Source organism: Tinamus guttatus, unplaced genomic scaffold, assembly GCF_059628265.1.
Source record: "Tinamus guttatus ecotype Peru unplaced genomic scaffold, ASM5962826v1 Tinamus_guttatus_pri_ptg000472l, whole genome shotgun sequence".
Taxonomy (NCBI): Eukaryota; Metazoa; Chordata; class Aves; order Tinamiformes; family Tinamidae; genus Tinamus; species Tinamus guttatus.
The window spans coordinates 9093197-9115014 of NW_028289006.1; the positions used below are offsets into that span (position 1 = coordinate 9093197).

General features: G+C 36.0%; 1 protein-coding gene across 1 annotated transcript in view; it reads left to right on the forward strand.

Annotated features, from left to right (window-relative positions):
- Positions 1-19906, forward strand: part of SLC6A15 (solute carrier family 6 member 15) — a 33259-nt gene extending 13353 nt beyond the window's left edge. Inside the window, exons 3-12 of the mRNA XM_010218805.2 lie at positions 2005-2162; positions 2646-2772; positions 4082-4263; positions 5848-5958; positions 9190-9431; positions 9523-9715; positions 10448-10640; positions 13187-13346; positions 16965-17127; positions 18523-19906. Of these exons, the coding sequence (XP_010217107.1) occupies positions 2005-2162; positions 2646-2772; positions 4082-4263; positions 5848-5958; positions 9190-9431; positions 9523-9715; positions 10448-10640; positions 13187-13346; positions 16965-17127; positions 18523-18894 (1901 nt within the window). The 3' untranslated portion in view covers positions 18895-19906. The remainder of the gene's footprint in view (positions 1-2004; positions 2163-2645; positions 2773-4081; positions 4264-5847; positions 5959-9189; positions 9432-9522; positions 9716-10447; positions 10641-13186; positions 13347-16964; positions 17128-18522) is intronic.
- The last annotated feature ends 1912 nt before the right edge of the window (positions 19907-21818 follow it).

A 21818-nucleotide genomic window follows, 5' to 3' on the forward strand; every position in this document is an offset into this window, starting at 1 on the left:
GTTGCTCTATTTATCAGAGTGATCTTTCCCCACGTTCGTTTCGCTGCTGCCTTTCCTCACAGTCGAAAGCCTTTGCAGTCTTTTCATTATGTGCACATACAAGATCAGCCACAAGAGAGCCCAAAGCACCGATTGGGGATGTATTTACTACCACAATATGAATCATAATTATAATCATGTACTTAAGTAGAGAGTAAGTAATATGCTGAAGTGGGTAGATAGCACATGATGTTTGCCTCTCTGAGGTAGCATTTTAACCTCAGAAAGAGTAGGTTGTTCAGAACTTGGCATAGTTCTTGAAGAAATGCTGCTCAGGCATAGTCATTGCATATTGTATTATCATATCATGAAAATAAAGTACAAGCAGATGTTTCATTACTAACAATAGCTTATGGAGTGTAGAGTAAAAAAAATCAATATTTTTTTTCTCTAGCTCATCAGTAGTTTTTTTTTAATGTAGGTTTTCTTTCCTCTTTTCTTAGTTTTCTTACAGAACTATGACTTTAGTTACTCCTTGCTTAGGATCTTTTTCAGATCTTTATACAGGAGATGATGTTCAGCTTATTTGTGTTTCATGAAGAGCAGAACTGCAAATGGACCAACACAGGAGCTGATGACACCGGTTGTATAGCTGTAGAACAGCCAATCTTCTCTAAAATAAAGCCTACAGCATGAGATGCTCTACTTACTAATGCTACAAATTGCAGTGTGTTTTGACAGACTGCTGAAAAAGCACTAGAAAGTTGGTGCTGGATGAAGAAACTTAAAGTAAGACTTAAATGGAATTGAAGCTGTCAATCTCAAAGAGGTTTCTGAGAGGTTTCAGCTTCTTTATACTAACAGAAATAAGTAAACTCATCATACAACTCAGTAGTTTTATCTGCGGATCCAGGGTTCTGAGGTCGCCGGATTTTTACGTTGCAGCCTGTTCAGACATGCTGCAGTCTAAATCTCAAGTACTTTTTCTTTAGCCTGACAGTGGTTGTGAACACGAGTCCTAAGCTCTGTGAGTTAGGCCACCAGGACAGTCAGTATTCTGTGTTGTAGTAAGAGCTAGATATTTGAAAATGAGGTGCCACGGTGCTAATTACTGATGCTTAAATATGTTGTTAGTTCTAGTATTAAACACTGTCCACATGCAAGGATGAAGCTTGTCTCTCAATTGTCCGTGCTCTTAGCATATGGATATGTTTGCTTGCAATTGATCTTACAGATGAGATGCAGATACTCACATCCTGAATTTTGAAATGCATATAATTGCTTCCTTGGATTAATATCTTGGAAAGAAGAATTCCTTTATACATAGATATAGATATATAATACGCATATATATATGTATGTATGTCTAGAGATGAAAGAACAGCTTGGTTTTCCAACAGAAAAGTTAACTGGCGTTTGTAGTACATCAGGTAGACTATCTGGATCTATGATACTCCATTTTCACCTCGTGTGTTTATTTCTGTCTGTAGAGATGGGCTGATACAGATTTCTTATTTAGCTGATGCAATTCTTTACATTGTGAAATCTCATTACGGAGCATCTGAGGAATATCTGAAGAAGTAAACAGTATGGTTTTCATGTGTTAAGATTGGATGAAATTCAAGATGTATCACACGCCCTGTGCTATTTCCTTTACATGTTCACTCTTACTACTCAATAAAAATTTAAGGTGTAGCATTTTAAAAAAAAGTTGATTCAGCTCCTCATAAAAATATCTCTAGATCGTATGCCCAAATTTTGACATGAACAGTTGGGTTAGATAGATTTACTTTATGTAAAGTTTGTCTCAAACTGTTACAGTGTTGTCACAGTATATCATCTCAAGGTTTTCTAGATTTTAAAAGATACACAGCCATAATTCAGATAAAATTACATATTGCACATGACGAAAAAAGTTTTGAAGTAAATGACGTTATTTCTAACTTGAAGATGGTTTCCCATTTGTTTTGTCTGAGAGACTAGTCTTACACCTCTGATTTATATATATATTTTTTCCTTTTGTAGGTGCATATCTTGTGCCATACTTAGTCTTGTTACTGGTAATAGGGATTCCACTCTTTTTCTTGGAGCTTGCTGTGGGGCAAAGAATCCGACGAGGGAGTATTGGTGTGTGGAATTATATCAGTCCCAAGCTTGGAGGAATTGGATTTGCAAGCTGTGTAGTAAGTTTTTATTTTAGATTGTGTGATTTGTCTAACAGTCGGTGTGATTTCAACCTTCTATTTTGCTCTTAGAAAAAGGAGACTTATTTGAAGCTGAGCTTCAAGATCAATTACAATTTTTGGGAAGATCTTAATAATCATATAATAATCTTATATTTATATGGATGCATCTATAAAACCTAATCCCCTACTCTGATTTTCCTGAAGGTAGGAACTAGGAAATAGATTAGTCTTCTGGGAGGAAAGAAGCCTGTAAAAAATGATTACATGTTATGGGATAAATACAGAGGAAAAAAAGTGAGAATTTAGAAAATGTGAGGTACGTTGGAGAGGCAAGCCATTGAATTCCTTTTTTTTATTCTGTCTTTTTTTAGTTAAAAAGTTGAATGAGCAGAAATATGCAGAATTAAATGCATTACTGTTTTTTTTTTTAAATTTACAAATGCAGTTAACGTACAACTTTTTGGTGTATCTTTTTTGCAGGTGTGCTTCTTCGTGGCCCTGTACTACAATGTCATTATTGGATGGAGTCTGTTTTACTTTTCTCAATCCTTTCAGCATCCATTACCATGGGACCAATGTCCTTTGGTTAAAAATGCATCTCACACCTGTAAGTTTGTAATATATAAAAATCATCCAGGGACAAATATGGTGTCATTAAGGAAAGGCTAATCTTTTTATTTAATTTTACTGGCTTTGAGTCAAGATTTATTCAGGAAAATATAAATCAAAACCCTGCTTTTACATTTGTCTCTTTTTCCAGCTAATACTTCTAATTAACATAACTGAAGAGAATTGAGAAAAGACATTTTCTCTTAATTCTTCCAATTGCTTTATTTTATAGAATTGACTAACCTGTTGTATAGTGAGTTACCCTTTTAATTCTCTATTGTCGTTTAGGAATATATATATGTATATATATATTTACACTTAAAGTAGATGTTACATTATGATACTCAGAAAATTACAATAAATCTAATCTGAAACAAATACACTGAATTTGGAAAGGAACATCACTGTCAAAATTATTTTAGAGATTAACTGAAATAGATGACTATTATTACTTTAGTCTGTTGCAGGAAAAAGTTAAAGGAATTTCTCATTACATTTTTCTGATTTTAAGACTCTTTTAATGTTTACTCAGTGAAAAACAAAGGTGAAAGAGCCTGTTCCTGTATTTTACTTCCTGCCAGCAAAGTCAAGAGAGGTTGTAATCCTAACAAAGCAGAAAAGAGAAAACTGTAGACATCTGTGAAAAAAAATCATGATAATACATTTGTTTACTTTTAAACAAATTGAAATTAGGGAATTCGTAGTTTGATTGTAACTATAATAAGATGGCCTTGTGTGGGCATACTGTGCAACAGTATTGAAAGTTGAACTTATGGAGGAACCCTTTTAAACTTTGTCTTAAAATTTTGCTGTTTTTGTGTCACTGTTTTAACATTTGTAAAAGCCTGTTGATTTGAGTGTCATATCAAAGTAGACACATTTGATTTTTTTATATATTTTTTAAATTAGTATAATTCAACCTTCAGAGTGGTAATTTTCATATGTAGGAAATCTCATTTCATGTGCGAGGAATGAAATGTATCTCTTTCTATCTAGGTTTGCCTGCTCTAACTAGTACTGAAATCAGAACTAAATTCTGCCTAGGACTTAGATTAACCATCTGCAGAAGAATATATCATCCCAGAAGACTGTTCTAAAAAGATGTATAAAGAAATTCCCACTGCTAGCAATCACCACTTCATTTAAATAATATCTTTAAATCTTTGTGGATCTTTGCGAATTTTGGTCCTAAGTAAATGTCAATGCTATAGTTGTGTACTGTGAGGAGTGACAAAACACTGTTGTGAAATGTTGGAAAAATACTTCTGCACTGAACCCATTCTTGATTTACTAACATTTCTTCACAGTTGTGGAGCCAGAGTGTGAAAAAAGTTCTGCAACCACTTATTACTGGTACAGAGAAGCCCTGAATATTTCCAGCTCGCTCTCACAGAGTGGGGGTTTAAATTGGAAGATGACTATCTGCTTGCTGGCTGCCTGGGTCATGGTATGCCTAGCTATGATCAAAGGCATTCAGTCTTCAGGCAAAGTGAGTACACTATTTACCTACATGACAGTGTTTTACTTTGAAACATTTAAGATCTACTTCACTGCATTTTTGTTCACCACACCCTCTGCCTACCCTCTCTTGAAATCTGCAGGAGTAGTCTAGAAGCTCTGACTCACCCCAGTATTTGTATAATCACAAGTAGGAGAATGTTAGTAGTTAAGCATTAAAACTGTAAATTAAGCCCAGGAGCGGCCATAAAAAAAAAATCTGTTTTTATTTAACACAACTTTTTCAAATAACTGCACCTCAGCTTTGTTGTACTGTTGATTCAGCATGTGTCTGTATGCTTCTGAATGTCAAACTAAGGAATTAAATCTCCAGATATATCCATACTCTCAGTCTGGTTGTAATACATGCATTAGAATTCCATAATTAGTCCTCAAAATGCCCTAATTTTTAGACTTTTATTTTTACGGTCATTGCTCTCCGTGCTTCTGTAACACTCTGTAGTAATCGTAGCCTCCTTTCAGTATTCAGGAGTGTTCTTTTGACTAACAGTGCATCACCTTGTTTTTATTCCCTTTGATGTGGTCAGGTAGATTTGCTAGCGATGTTGATCTCATTGGGTTTTGCAAATGAAATGAAAAATAATCTTTTTTTTTTTTTGCTGTTTATAAAATTTGCTATCAGGATTATTTTTAAAGAGGAACTGATGATAGAAAATTTCTGTAACTTCGTTAGTGTATTTCAGCTAGAGAAATAACTGTCAAAAGTTACTGAGTGACAGAATCGTTTTACTGATGATTTCAAAGCATGGAATAAATTTGCTATTCAGGAAATGATGGAGAATGAAAGATCATATTCCATTACTAAATTTTCTTTTTCTGGATATATTAGATAAAATCAGTCACTGTGACAGAAAGATATTCAAATGAATACAAATATTAAGGTGATACGAAAGCCCAGAAGTGACCCAGAAGCACAAATACAACAGTACAAGCAGACTCTTCAGCATGAAAAGCTGGCCAGTATTGCATTTTAGGACTCTGAAGGCAGGGCTCTGCATTTTGTTTACCTGACAGTTAAAGCCATATTGCTGTTTTTTTTTTTTAACTCAAACTTACAGGATCTTGAGTCACTCCTGTTGATCAGAGAATATTCCCAGTTCTTTTTCTTTCCTGGCAATATATGTTATGTGAGTGCATTGATAATGTACTCTCCATCGACTGCGTATTCACACCTTCCAAAGAGAGAATGAGAATTCTTTGAGAATTCAATCTGCAGAGAGCAGTAGCTGTTTCTCCACTGTATTATCTGCATGAATCGAAATGCATTTGTAAAGTGTAGCATTTCTAAAACAGGCTGCTTCTGTCTTCTCATCTTTTCATTGAATTTGCATTGAATTTCCTTAGAAGACCAGTACTCTCTGAGTACTGTCATGCTGATTTTGTTTTATCTGCACAGTGAAAGGGAATAGAGAGAAGTGGTTTGTTTATCTTTTTTTTTTTGAGAACATATGATTATCAATTCAGTCATATAGACAAAAGATACTGACTAGAAAATAAGACTACTAAAAATGAGGGCTGTGAATGTCATGTTAAATGTCTTTTCAATGTTTTTCAGATCATGTATTTTAGTTCCCTTTTTCCTTATGTGGTGCTTTTATGCTTTCTGATCAGAGGACTGCTCCTCAATGGGTCAGTGGATGGAATTCGTCACATGTTCACACCTAAGGTAAGTACTTAATTTCTGTCTGCAATGTACTTAAAGTTTCAGTGGCAATTTGACCGTTTATGAAGTCTCTCAATTGAACCTACTGCCTTCATAGCAGATCCTGCTTGTCAGTTTTCAAAATGGCTGTAGACTTCAGTGGCACAATATCAAGTCCTAAGGTCCAAAGACTCATTATTAAAGGCTCAGTGTTGAGATACATCCTTTAGGTGGCAAGTTCCCAGAGTTAAATGTTTTCACAAAGTTAAGCATTTACAGTACTTAGGATGTGTAGCAAGCTCCAGTGGCCAGTACTAAAGACAGAAGTGAATCTTAAATCTTGTCATTCCCTAGAATTTAAATGCCTGGGATGTCACAGTGAAATGCCATACACTGAATGCTTTCCTGGATTTACGTGGTGAATTTGTCCCTTTTGAAAAGGTTGTTCATTCTTTTAGAAGTAAGTGCTGCTTGCATAGTAGTCCAGAAACATAGGAGACCTAACACTCTGCTCATCTTGTGAAAGTGGTGTAAGCAGTCACCAGTCAGCTTTCCTTACCGTGCTCCATATGGCTGTCACAGCAAGAGAGCAGCAGTTCTAAGCATATGTTTTTGCCATCTACATTTTTGCCAGTGATGTTGTATGTAACAGTAAATTTTAGCACTGGAAGGGTGAGAAGGGATGCTAAGAATCATTGGTTAGCCTGAATGTCTGAATTATATCTACACTCCATCAAAATACTTTTTACTGCATCCATTCTACAGGAACAGTGTGGTTCAGTAGTCAGGGCTATACTACCTCCTTGCTCAGATATGCATAATTTTGCTTCCAGTAAGTCAGTTTAACAGTACAATTCAACAGAAACAAATGCTCAAAAAGAAAGCTAAACAATAATGTCATTTAAGTCAATGCACATAGAGGCTAATGACAGATGACGGAAATGTTGTCACGTGTTTTGATTCCAGGTATTTTGAGTCTGTGGAGAACCATCATCCTATAAAACTGACGTGCATTAGCAGTTTCTTTTGCTGCAATAGGCAAGTGTGCATACCTGAGCACGAGCACTATGCTCGTTCATATGGGTCTTCGGATTTGTGGTTCTTCAGAAACTCATAGGCTGCTCAGGCAGATTTGGGGAAATCTTAGCAACAGAGAAATGCCATGCTTATTGACAAAGACGATGTCTCTTGCAGAGGTGGAATATAGACCTCTTGAAATTATACTTTGGTTCCTCAACCACAGTGTTACCATTTAATTGTAAAAATACCAGGAGATACCAAGCGAAAGTAAATATTAAAATTAAAAAAGGGAATATTTAATATTCCCTTTTAATACTAATACTTCAGCACTCAATATTTGAACTTTCATGAGATAGACAAGAGTTAAGCTAATAACTCAATAGTACAATTGTTTAAAACGTATAGATGAAAAATATCAAAAGAAAAAGCACTTTTAGTTTCTTCTGTTGGTTTCCAGGTATGCACTGGAGTTGTGGTTTAAATTGGACCTTAGGAAACCTGTATATCACATGCAGTGTATGTGAATATAAACCTTCAATATATATATATTTTTATATAGTCTCTGATTATTTCTCAACTTGAACACTACAGTCCCACTAACTGGGACTGTAAGTCCATATGAAGCATTCTTTCCCACTCGAAGGAATTCTGGTGCTGCTTTCTTTCTCTCCATGGTGCTGACAGTTTGTTTAGGCAAGTAGGTTGCAAAGTGGATTGCTAAACCGATCCAGGTTGAAAATAACTCACTTATAGAAGAAAAATCTTTTCAGCCTCGATTGCTTCAGCAAACCAGATGACAATACCCCATCACAGATGACAATACCCCATCACAGAATAGTTGTGTCAGCTCAGCAGGGGGGTGGTACACAGTGGCACAGGTGTGACAGAAGGGGTGATTGTCACAGTTTGACATGGCTGGTGAAGAAAACAGAAATGCGGAATGTTAGAAGCACTGAATACTGAAAGAAATGTATATCAAAAGCCCACTGAAGTCAACAACTATGAAGAAAATACAGGAATATATGAAGCTAGTTCATAAAGCTATACCTAGCCCTCAAAATCTCACAGTAAATGTCTTATAATAAAAAAACTGCGTTTTGGACATCTAGGCAAGGTGTATCTGGAGAAGTAATATCTTTGATTAGGCCAAATTATATGTTGCAGAAAGAGGAGTTTTGGGATATTTAAAGCATCTAAAATTTTGGTAAAACTAAAATTATGCCTCTATCACCCTCTAGTGAAAAAGATGAAGCATAGCTGTGTGGCACTGCTACTGTAACTAAAGGAAGTGTTTTTTTTTTTTTCCTCATGTTAAGGCAGTCAGTCATTTTGGTAGTGTATTTAGGCGGATGCTTTTTAGTTTACAGTTTTTGATAAGGCTATTTTTTTTTAAGGATCATATTATCAGAAGTAAGGTTTGTTACTGTCATATAGGAGAAGGCTCTGAATCAACTTGAGAAAAATCTAATGTTTAAATTTCATGTGCACTTCTTTTTTGGGGGTCAACTAACTATAAAGATCTGATATAAGCCAAAGATGGCCTTTAACTTTAACAAAGAACTTTCTTAAAATGTGGTCATCCAAAGGTGCAATGTAGAGATAATTGTTCTGTTTTCTATACAAGCCTTTGTTGTCCCTTAAATACATGATCTATTTAGCTCTGGGAAAGTTCAAGGCGTTTTACTTGACAGACCCTTAACTCAAAGAGTCATACTGGTAGCAAGGGCAGTATTTATTTTATATGTTACATTTTGCTTTTCATGTAATAGAATTCTCTGTAAGTATGTTTGATGTTTAGTTAATAAAAAATCTAAACAAATTAAAACAAACTTTAGGAAAGGGTTCATCATCTTTAAAATAGATCTTAATTCTTACACTGGTCAAGTTATATATTGTAAAAAGATAATAAAAATGTGACATGTTGTCTGCAACTTCGTGCTATTAATAGCTGCTAGGTCCATTATCATACAGGTGCAATAATGCCTCATTGTGGAGACATACTATAAGGTAGATTTCTCTTTAAAGGATCATATTGCATAAAGTCAATGAAAATCCTGGGCCATGAGTTCACCCAACTTTAGGTATCACATTCTGCTTTATCGTAATAAAAATGCTTTTATAGTGAAGTATTAGCATTTTGTTATGTAGGTTGTCTCCTATTTTTTTTTCTGTTGTCTTTTCATATAATAGAAATGCATTTTATAGCTGACATATATTGTATCTAATTTCAAACAGCTTGAAATAATGCTGGAGCCCAAGGTCTGGAGAGAAGCTGCTACTCAGGTGTTCTTTGCCTTAGGGCTTGGATTTGGTGGAGTCATTGCCTTTTCAAGCTACAACAAGAGAGACAACAACTGCCATTTTGATGCTGTACTGGTGTCCTTCATCAATTTTTTCACTTCTGTGCTGGCAACTTTGGTGGTGTTTGCTGTTCTGGGCTTCAAAGCCAATATCATAAATGAGAAATGTGTTATCCAGTATGAATATTTTTTCATTTTTATGGTATATTCATTTGGGAATTCACACAGATTATCCACTTTGATTTCTCCATTTTATTGTGTTTTACAGAAATTCAGAGAAGATTTTAAAACTTTTGAAAGCAGGCAATCTTAGCCAGGATATGATCCCACATCATATCAATTTCTCAAGCATTACAGCAGAAGATTACAATTTAGTTTACGACATTATTCAGAAAGTTAAAGAAGAAGAGTTTGATTCTCTTGGTCTGAAATCTTGTCAAATTGAAGATGAACTGAACAAGGTGAGATCACAAAATTGCTGCTGCAAAGACGATAAAGGTTTACGGAACTATTTTTAGAAAAGTTGAGCACAATTATTTTCCAGAGACTAAACTGGAGATGTAAATATTCAACATCTCAAACTATAATAGTTTGAGATTTAAAAGTTTTAAGATATAATTTTTAAATGTAAATGCTATTTGATCAGAAAGTTAAAAAGTAATTTCTTTTTAGATAAGTATTTAATTATCATTGTCCTATTCTGAATTTATCACAACAAGCCTGGTTGCTTCAGTGAGATTTTCTGTTTTATGGAATAACCTCTATTTACCTGCGCCAGCATCTGAAATGAAAACACTGTTACAGCTCACGAAAAGTTCTGTACATTCTGACAGTTCTAATCTGGAACAAATAGATACAGAAATGGAGTCCTTCATATATTCAGTGGAAAGAACACAGTGTGTTTTGTAGAAGTCCTGTGTCTCCCATGCAAAATTATCAGTGAGTGAAATAAAAGTATGTTGTTTATATCAGTCACTTAGAGGTTTGTGGCCAAATCAATCATTTCAGTGAATAATACTAAATTTGGAAATGTGGGAAATGCAATTTCTATGAGGTTTCCATTCTACCTTCAAAAATAAATCAATGGCATTATATGAACATGAAGTCAGACTCTGGTACCCAAACCTACAAAAACAAGCAAATCAAAACCTCTGTCCATTAATTATAGCATGTGGATTTTGTTTCCCCGACAGGCTGTTCAAGGGACTGGTTTAGCTTTTATTGCCTTTACAGAAGCAATGACCCACTTTCCTGCTTCTCCCTTCTGGTCAGTCATGTTCTTCCTCATGTTGGTAAATTTGGGACTTGGAAGTATGTTTGGAACTATTGAAGGCATCATCACACCAATTGTTGATACCTTCAAAGTGAGGAAAGAAATTCTCACTGGTGAGTTTCACAAATTTTATTTTGTTGCTAATACAGTAGAGGAAGAAGACATCTAAGAATGTCTTGGAAATTATGATTTTTTTTGACATATATATATATAAGCATTTTTAGTGTTGACATACAATGTAGTCCTAACTCAGGGTATTCCGAACTGTACTTCCATGCATGTGCATGTTGGTATCTCCAGATAAAACTATTTTCTGAATACTTCAAGAGGAAGAGTATCCTAAAACTTAAATTTTATTACAGCATTTATGTGCAAGTTTCTGTACATTCGGTCCTTCTAGCTCTTCCAAAATATTCTCCATTCCAATCTGTGCCACAGGCCAAGGACATAAAGATCTGAAACAAAAGTAAAGAATGAAAATATGTTGTCCATTACTGCAGATTGTTTTAAGTTCAAGCGAAAATCTATGGTTAAATGTTTACTGTGCTTAAAGTCAAAATGCTTACTGTCTAGAGAAATAGACTTTTTCCCCCAAACATTGAAAGGGGCTTAAACAAGATATCCATTTCCTTAAACTTTTAATTTAATTCGCATGATCTTGTAAAGTTTCTGTTTCTTAAAATAGAAAAACAGGGTAAAATGTGAAAGTTAAAATTCTGAAAATCTGAAGGAGGGACTGGATATACGATGGGAAGATTCAGATATCAATATCCGGGACAAAACAGGTGAAAAATAGACCTAACTGTTTCAAAATTTTCCAACTCTATGAAGAAAATATCATTGTCATTTACAAGAATACATTTACCAAGAGTTAGCGACTGATACCATAGAACACTGCACTTAATGGAAATATGTATTTTTGTATTTTGCTAGATCTAAGAATTAAATTCTTCGTAAGATTAATCTGATGTTTTTTGGAGGGGTTCTAAAGTACTGAGCAGGATGAGACTATTGCCTTTTTTTAAATCAGCTCTTAAATTCCTATTGAATAGACAATATGACATTTAAGAAATCAGCTATTTCCCCCAAATATATATGCGAATAATATTGTCTTGGAGATACATTTTTGTCATGAAGATAAAATCGCATTTTACTGTAATTCACTGTTAAAGAGTTTGCCAAATGCGGATGAAATAGAGGAGTCTGAGAACTACTTTTCTCTGATATTTTTGTGTTATGCATGCATGATTTTCTGCTCAAGTTAACTGCATTCTAAGGATTACAATATAATGTAATATTTTTATAATTAATTTATAAAACCAGAATACCTAGGTTAAAACTCACACAGTAGCAGTGGGATTTAACAAGGGTTATACCCGCCCCAGTGTTTGTACTGAGGAGCTACACATCTTCAATTTTTACAGGAAGGCCAATAAATACCTTTGTAATTGGCAGCATTATGGCTCCAGTCCAGTTCCTGCTGAATTCAGAGGAACCAGTTCACATACTTAAGGTCATTTTGTGCTCAGGTATCTCCAAATTGGAGTGTGCATGTGTGTGCTGAGTTAAGAATAATATACCGAAAAAAAGACGTAGTTTAGAGCAAGATGCACATTTTTTGGACACAATGGTAAGACATGATGGGAGAACATAAAAATACAAGATAACCAAATTGCATATACACAATTTTTCTCTTAGGCTTTTGTCACAGTAAATAATAATAAAAATAATGTTTTTATCAGACGCATGTTGTGAAGATTCTTTTGTCAGCGTGGGTTAGGAATTCATACCAGTTTATACTGATCTCTAAGCAATTATTCTCTGAAAATCAGTATTAAATCGTAGATGCTGCAGGGTTGTTAAAAAAACAAACAAACAAAGAAAAACCAAAAAAAAAGCAGTGATTTTATACCACCGAATTTACACAACTTCTGTTTTCTTCCTTTTAGTATTTAAAGCAACAGTAAATAGTCTGGAGCACAGTGGGTATCCTTTGAAAGGATCTTCTGTACTTTGGCCTAGATTCATCTCACCTAGTTTAAGATAACTTGGTTAGGTGTAATGCTATTCTAAGTTTTTAATGGAGGGAGAAAGAGTGCTTCAAGAGGGAGAACCAGTCTTGCTGGTGTTGTTTGCTTAGCCTATGAGTATTTTTACATTTTATTGAAATTCAACTTGTGCTAAATGATGTTTGTGCCAAATGAATTGTGCAGTGAATGAGAGAAGCCTATTCAACATATATATATATTTAGAATTGTAACCTTAAAATTTAGTCTTTCCACATCTAATTTATAAAAAGATCTAACGACCAAATAACATCATGTATGGTGCTTAATTTACCAGTTTTCCTTATTTTTAGCCTTGTATTCATATTAAAGAGAAATAGTTTAATCAGAAATAGTCCTGTGATTAATCTGTGTCTCATCATAGCTGCCTTAATGTGCAATTCCAGTAATTACTTCTATTTGCATGACTTGTTTGATAGGTAGGGAATATGTAGGATCCCTAAAATTATCAAAATTGAGATCAAAAAAAGGAAAATGGTATCATTTTGATTTTTTTTGAAATGTTCTATTAAAATGTTTGGTAACTCTCTATTTCCTGGTTCTCTATGGAATATTTTTATTATTACAGTTCACATTTATGTCCTTTATTCCAGTCATCTGCTGCTTGTTAGCATTTTTTATTGGCCTGATCTTTGTACAGCGCTCTGGAAATTATTTTGTCACAATGTTTGATGATTACTCAGCTACACTGCCTCTGCTTATTGTGGTCATTCTGGAGAATATTGCAATTACCCGAATATATGGCATAGACAAGTAAGTGAAGGAACTAATTTCCTTGTTCATATCAACAGTATTCATTACAATAGTTATTACTATTTCAGTTATACAATATCAGCTATTTGCTGTGTCCCCATGAAGATAGGAAGGGTGTTCCAAACCCAAAGAGATGTTTCAGTTTTATAAAAGAAGGAAGAAAAGGAAAAACAAGGTGAAAGCATTGGGAGTTAAGGATGAAAACAGGAATTTTTACTGATAGCTGTTTCTTGCTGGTAAATATAAAGATCTTTTTGTTGGTACGGTAAAGAATTCAAAATAAGTCATCCGGGACTTAAATTAATTCTGTTTTAGAAACAGATTTGGATAAGTAAAGAAGATTTCCCACTCGTGCTACATGTGTAATCCTATAATTAAGCATACAGACATGAAAGTACCAGATAAAAAACAGATGTAGGAAATGGTCTGAACATTGATTTAGTATTGTCCAAACAGGGAGAGTTCCACTATGGAAGGAGGTAGACGTGCAGAATCATCAGCTGCCTTTTAGTAAAGTTGGTTAGAATATCTAAAATACTTAAATTTTGAATTAGAGTTCATTTTATTCATGTTTTCAAAAAGGTTTCAAACAATATGACAGTTAGTAGGCAGGTTTCTCATACATCGTCGCCATCTCAACCTTCCTCTGCAACAGTTCTAAGAACTATTCCTAATCTTTTAGATTTCTCCAGAATGTCCTTCCTCAGACACCTAGCATTCTTGTTTGCAAACAACCTAGGGTTGTCATTAATTTTGGTAGCACCAAAGGGTCAAACTGGGAGGTTAAGGTACAGATATATTACGTCTCCTTAGACGGACATAATATCTGTGAACATATAGAAAAAACATTATGTCCAAAGGGATTGCAGGGTAATCCCTCTACACCCAAAGGGTAGAGGCAGCAAATGGATATAGTCAGCTAAGGAAGCAACAAATAGAAGATACTGGTTAGCTTGATGAATACAGGTTTTCTAAAGCATCTGCTGTCAAGTTATGTGTAGACTTTACAACAAACAAAAGATTATTGCAATACAATTGGAGGAATTTATGAGTGAGGAGTGGTTCAGAAGACACTTTTATGAAAATATAGAAAGAGGGAGATAAAAACTTGCTTGAATCAGCAAAGCTAAATGTGATTGGTAGCTTATAAAACATGGTAAGTAGGACAGACAGATGATGAAAGGCAACATAACAGATTTATGTTTAGTTGGATGAAGGACTGGAGACCTCAGGAAGAAAAGGCCACCTACAGAGGGCACAAGCCATTTGTAAATTCACCCTCTTTTTAACAGTACTTATCAATGCATTGTAGACAAAAGATGGGACACTCCAAACAATCCAGTTCAATTATTTTTTTGAGCTTTTATATGACAATAGCTTCACATATGTAACTGCTTTCCAAGCATATTTGTTGCTACGAGATCTTTTTTATAGTTGTGTTTCAAAAAGGAATGGAACCACAAAGAAGTTAAAACAGAATCAGTGCTTTGTGTGCACGCTCTCAAAGAATTAGCTCTAAAAATATCCTGTCTTTTTCTACTGCCTCTGGAACCTGTGTATGTTGCTGTCAAGAAGTACAAAAAAGGGGTTTTGTTCAGAACATAAATTGCAGTTTTGAGGCACAAGGAGGCAGATTTAAGACTTCACAAAGTTTTATTTCAGCAGCTTAATATAATGCAAACCATAGCTTATGTGTAATGTAATGATTTTTAAAGAGCAGCACACATACGGATTCAGAATTAATTTTGCAGAATCTATAAGATGTGCTGTTTTTATATGCACTCAAAAGTGATGACACATGCCTCAGTAAATAGCCTGGTAGACAATATAGGAAGATGTTAAAAAAAACAAATCTATAAAAAGAAAGGTGAGTTTAAATGTCTTTCCAGCATGCCCACACACTAAATTTGCTCCAAGTCATGCTCCCATCGGGCCTGCTTATGAGAAAGTGAGGGGAACTGCTATCCCCAAGAGCTGAATATCTCCTCTGGGCCTTTACCTGGGCTCTCTTTCACCTTTTTAATGCTCATGTAGCCAGCAGAGACACAGAAGTGTGAGGGAGTTGTTGCTACTGCTTGGTTTGGCCTATCTCAGAAGCAAGCAGTGTCTCCTTTTTTTTTTTTTTTTTTTGTATATTTGCACAAGAACAAAAAGAACAAAAACACAAGGTCATAAACTATATCCGTCACTGCTGCCTTATTCTAGAGTAGTAGGCAGTCTGGTCTGCCTCCTTAATCTCCTCACTTCCTCCTCTGCTCCCTGGAACACCTAAAAGAGCCCTGTTTTCTCATTGCAACAGTTTTCTGTATGACATGACACAAGAAATTAATTTGGTTTCATCTACCCTAATAGTAGAAGTAGTAAGAAAAGAAGTCTTCTTGTGCAAGGGATGAGGTGAGGCAATGGGGTGGACTGTTTCTCAGCTCTTGTTTGCAAGCAGCTGTTTGCATGGGAGGCATGGCTCCCAAGAAGTACTTGTAGAAAGGGCACTATCTCCTTTACATCAGGAGGGAGTCCCATGTGTCCCATGGTGTGGAACAGGTGAGCAGCCATACAATATAGGCCAGAAGATGCAGCTTTCAAGACCATCTTTTTCAAGATCATCTTAGTTCTTGTATTTAAAGAAATTTCCATAAGTAATTTTGTTGTATCTTCAAATAATGCTTATATCCATACTGCATCAAAAGTTAGATGTATGCAATTATCTGAATTGCAGTAGACTGATAGTCACTGTTCAAATATAGGGGAGAAGGCTCAAGTACCAAACGTTCCCGCAATATAGGGTTTTAGAAAACTCTACCAGTGTTTACATACTTCCTGTCCCACTTTTAACCTTGTTTATGGAAGCAAACAGTTCATCTTGCTCTTCTACTATGGTGTTTGCTTGTAGGTGAAAGATTATCCTTTGGAAAAACCTATGGAAATGCACTCTATCATTTGAATTCACAAATGAAGTGAACCTAGGTTTCAAAGTTATGGCTGCTTAGCTCAGAGACTCGTGTTAGTGGAGAGGATTACTGTAATTAGAGCCTGTTTTAAAAGACTTTTTAAAGTGTTGCTTTGCATATTTTTTTTATGCTACAGTAATTACTTATATCTGTAAGATGTAAGATAGTTGTGAATGCTAATTTGATTGGAGCCCCGAAAATGTGATCTTACTGGTGAGGAAAGTTAAAGGTATTTCACAGTTTCTCCCGCAGACAGATTCAAAGCAAAAGCTGCATTTAATGCACTTCAAGATACCTCTTGCTCTAGTCTCTATTTTCTCTTCAGCAATCTGGCATTGTGACAAATCAGGCATTGAAACTTGGAATGGAAACTTTTCTGGACTAGAAATAAATCACGATTCTCCCTTTTACTTTTGATTATACTAGGAGTTGGGCATAAACTTTGACAGATGAAAAGCCAGTTTACTAACTCACTGCACCATGTAGTCATTATTAGTTCTTCTAGTTGTTTCTTTGGAACCGGAAATGTAAGTTGTATTTGTCAGCCAGTCAAAAAAAAAAAAAAGTGCAACTATATCTGTATTCTGTTTGTTCCCTCAAATTTGGTGTCATTTATCAACTGTGGAATCTCAGTGTACACAGTAACAGTAACCTTTTCTTCCCTTCACAGATTTATGGAGGATTTAAAGGATATGCTCGGTTTTTCTCCAAGCCAGTACTATTACTATATGTGGAAGTATGTTTCCCCTTTGGTATTGTTACTCTTGCTGGTAGCTAGCATTGTCCAAATGGTATTAAGTCCTCCTGGTTACAATGCTTGGATTGAAGATATGGTATGTACATAACAAATATTTATTTGTATTACAATGGTCATATTTACAATGTGTCAAGAGTACATGAAAAGACAAAAGTCTGCAACTGCATATATAGAATTATTACAAATAATGGCATGGCCATTTTTATCTCAAGTAATACTAGTGTAAAAATTCGAATTTTTCATTATACAATAGCTGTTTTACTTTAAAACCATAGCTGCTGCATTAAATACAGTCTCTGAAAAGATGTTTTAAGAAATTTCTTTGTGAAATGCAGCATAAATCATGAAGATTAACTGCAAAAAGAGATTAAGCCAAGGTAACTCCTCTAAGTGTTCTACTAGACTTGTAGGTCCATTGGTCCTGAGCTGTTTGTACAGGCTTGTCATACATAATGTGGGAGGGTAAATTGTCAGAGAAAGGTATCTCAGAGACCCTTCTGAATGGAGAACGAGTCCATATTAGCCAAAAGGAAAAAAAAAAAAAACCATAGCAAAGACAGGTAAGGTACGTGAAAATGGCTTTACTAATGCATCTGACCAGGCAATCATTATTACTTTCTTGGGATTCTCCCATAAACACTCTTTTTACATTAGATTTTGGCCTCAAAAATCAGGAAGGGGGATACCTTGGAATACTCAACAGACAGAACAGATGAGAGCACTCAAGTGGACTGTGGGAGACCAGGGTGCTGGTAATGCCTGTCCTGACTCATTTGGGGCAGACTGGGATCTGTCCCCCAAGCACCTTAAGTGAGTGACCCCAGCAGTCCAGTTTTTTGGTATGATAGGAGAGGACTTGCATCTCACAGGCCTGAACTGCTCATTTCTTTGTATGAAATTAAGTGCTAACTCAGCTAAAGAACCAAGTCAACTCTCCAGTGATTCTTGCACCCTCTAGAGGTGTGAGGTCCAGTCATTGCCCCAGTAAATGTAAAATGAAGTTTACCTGAAGTTTATACAATCTAGAGCAATTCCACGTGGTGATCTTGAGAGAGTCCCTGTCTAGACTAGCTGTTAGCCTCCAGAGCAAGGTACAGAGAGATACTACTGCACACTCATGTCCTGTGTCCAAAATACGTACTCTGCATGTTTAAATGATCAGGAATGATTACCGATAAAGGCAGCAGAATGTGTAGTTTGAAAATCCTGATTTGGGCTCCACTTCATTGCTCTGAGCATCTGAGACAGTGGGACACATGCACTGTGGTGCTTTTGCTCCTGCTCAGTCAGAATAGCAATCACACCTCCTTGATTCTACAACTTTTAGAGCTGTAGTTGTGCCCGAACTGTGAGCACAGGGTGGCAAAAAGATGGCTATATTTGAAAATTGAAAGCCTTAGTGAGAACTGCAAGTTTGTTCATTTTTATGTAAAGATGCATTCATATTTTTTTTTCCTCTTGTGCTGCTCAGGCTGTAGAAGAGTTCCACAGCTATCCAACATGGGGAATGATTATCTGTATATCTCTGATGGTGCTGGCCATACTGCCTGTCCCAATAGTCTTCCTGGTGCGCCGCTGCAACCTGATCGATGACAGCTCTGGTAGTTTGGCAGCTGTATCCTACAAAAGAGGACGGATAATAAAGGAGCCTATTAATCTGGAGGGAGATAATACAAGTCTGATTCATGGGAAGAGCCCGAGTGAGGTACCGTCTCCAAATTTTGGCAAAAACATATATCGAAAACAGACTGGATCACCTACTCTGGACACTGCTCCAAATGGGCGCTATGGTATTGGATATCTAATGGCAGATATGCCTGATATGCCAGAGTCTGACTTGTAACTGAGGCAAAAAAAAATGCTGTTTGTTTCTGCTTTCTCACTGATCAGGGCTCTCCTAAGAGAAGTGGTCAGCTTCACTTCCTAGAGTGAGATCTCAGGTGCTCCACAGTGATGGTCTTTAAAATGTCGTGACAGTCCATACAGGCTGAGAAAATTCCCTTTGGATTAATCCTTGGTTTTTCATTTGCACTGAAGGATACGCATTCAAAATCAGTGACAGACAGCCTACATCTGCCAGCTTAGCCAAGAATTTGTTTTTTAATTACTTTGTAAAATTAAACCTTACTGTCTCTGAAGTCCAGGTGTCACTCACTCAATTGATGTAATATTTCTGCAGTAATATCACTGAAAATCCTTTTTTTTTTTTTTTTCTGCTTTCAGGTTAATTCCCCAGTATTAAAAGTGTGCTCTGAAGTAGTTCACCAAACCCATGTTTCTGCACACATTTGTATATACCTTATGTAGATATGCTGTACTTATTTTGTTAGCACTGATATTTACTTAGGCTATTAGCTGAGTAAAAAACTGCAAACTATTTTCTTATGTAATAGCTGTACAGAGCAATAGTACTAGAAAGTCAAGGAGTAGACTTATGGGAAGGCAAGGAAAGACTCCCTGTTCACTGGGGACTGTATAAGCTGTGGCTGTATATTTTGTGTAAAATAGTTGCTTTTTTTCAGTGTGAAAACAATGTAAGAGTGAGTCACTCCAAGAATCTTAAGGATTGTGCAGATTCTGCATTTTTTTCTATGCTGTGTGCCTAAAAAGACCTTCTTGGTATTTATTGTGGTTACAAGATTACATATATATTATATTTATATAATATACTTGTAATGTAAATATGTATATTATTCTGTATGCAATCGTTTCAAAAGTTGAAGCAAGATGGCTTTTTAATTACTTTCCTTCTGTTTGCTTCTGTTTTATGCAGATAATGTTTTTTTTTCAGTCTGTAATTGTTAAGAACTGTATGGCATTACATTTTAACCTATGAATAAAGATACTGACAAAGTGTTTCTCTGTAATTTCCTAACACATTTATTACAGCATATTTGCTTTTCCATCACCTGGTTTGAAGGAATAGCATTTATCAGCTGAGTGGAGATCATTAAGAAATCCCATGTTCTTTTTAAACTATTGGATAAGGGCTTTTGCTATGAATACAGTTGCTGACAGAGCGCTGTAACCAGACGTGACACACGGAAATGATGATTATCACTTACCTTGAAGAGCTTTAAACTTCTGACTTCACTATCTTTAATGAGCAAAGGGCAGAGCCTAGTTTTATTGCCCCAGCATCAGCCTGATAATGAGATTACTTTGAGGAGAATGCAAGTTTCAGAATCAGTCAGCTGTGGATTTCTCACTATCCTATTCTCATCCTCCAGTTTAACTCTGGTTAAGAGGCCAAAAACTGAAGCAGGTGTCTTATAGAGGTGTGACTATTCCTTCTGTTGCCCAACTATTGACATGGGAAGAAAAGTTGTGAGTATGGAGTTGATGCTGTCTGTGCTGCTGCTGGCCAACACAAAAGTGCCTTCTGCTTGTCCTCATGTGTAAAAAGCCGTGTTCCAACACATGCTGTAGCTGTGTCATTCAAGATTAGTTTTGATGGTGAAAGCGTGGAAAAAATGCCAAATCCTTACAACAGGTGGAGTAATAGCAGTGGTTGAGAGGAGGCCTGCATCAGGTTTATCCAGCACTGTTATGCTTTTAAATTTAGTGGTTGAAGTAACCCACTAAAATTGGAAGCATTTAAGCAGACTACTCATTCATAAATGATCAGTTGTCAGTGGTAGAAGGTACAAAATGTGTCAGAACATTAGAAAGCACAGTGGAAGGACCGGCAAAATAGTCCTGCATTGCCAGAGCGGCAGCGAATTTCCACTGTCGTATCCCATCCCTAAAGTGAGTCTAGGCTCAGAGTACTGCTGGATCCGCTCTGTGCATGATTTGCAGAGGACTTTGCTCTAGTGACACGTGCTTTTGGTCATGTAGGCCCTAGGTTTAAATGTGGAGAGGAGGCCAAATTACCACTGTTGCACAAATACTCATTAAAATGCCAGCAAGATCTTGCTGTCAAAGAGCAATAACCATTTCAGTTTGAAGGATCACAAAGGGGGATGATGCTACATAAACAGATCGTTGAAGATCATTCTGGGAAATATGTCTTGCTCCCATCCTTTTGCCTGCCTCTGAGCATTTCTAACCACTATTTAAGTTTTCCACTCATTTAAACTACTGCTTTTCTATCGTTTGCCTTCTAATATCTCCCGGCAGCGATTCTCACCCCAGCTTTGTGAAAGCTTGCGGGCTTGAGAAGTCTCTGGGTGCATATCCTGTTTCCTGCCAGATGGCAGAGGTAGGGTTTGATCTCAACCATCATTGAACTCCCTGGAGTACTGAGGTTTGCTGCTGACTATAGAATTGATCTGGTTTACTCTGAGGGGTTAAAAATAAATGCAACATCGCTCCTACCTAATGAAGTAGGACTAGTTAAAGAAATAGCTAGATGTGGAGCTCTTAAAACATGTGCATGTACACCTCCTGCTTAAAAAAAAATGCTTACCCATTTAGGAATTAAATTGTGACCTTATACATGGATATATATCTTTTTCATTATTTGTAAATGTTGACTTACTTGGGGGACTAAAAAAAGATTTTTTTTTGCTGTGAGTTGCAATAAATCAAAGAACAAGTAAACAACAGCAACAACAAAGCAAAGGATCAAAATAAGCACCAGAAAAAGATTTTGAACAATCATGAAGTACTCTGAGGCATCGCTCCAATGGCAGATTAGATTGCAATGTCTGTGTCTATAGTATTTGGAGAAACGCATGATGTGTTACAAATTTATTTTAGCGCTGTTAAATATTCTTAATTCTGCTTGGGAGCAAGTTGCTTCTTGATGCCTTTATGAATAAA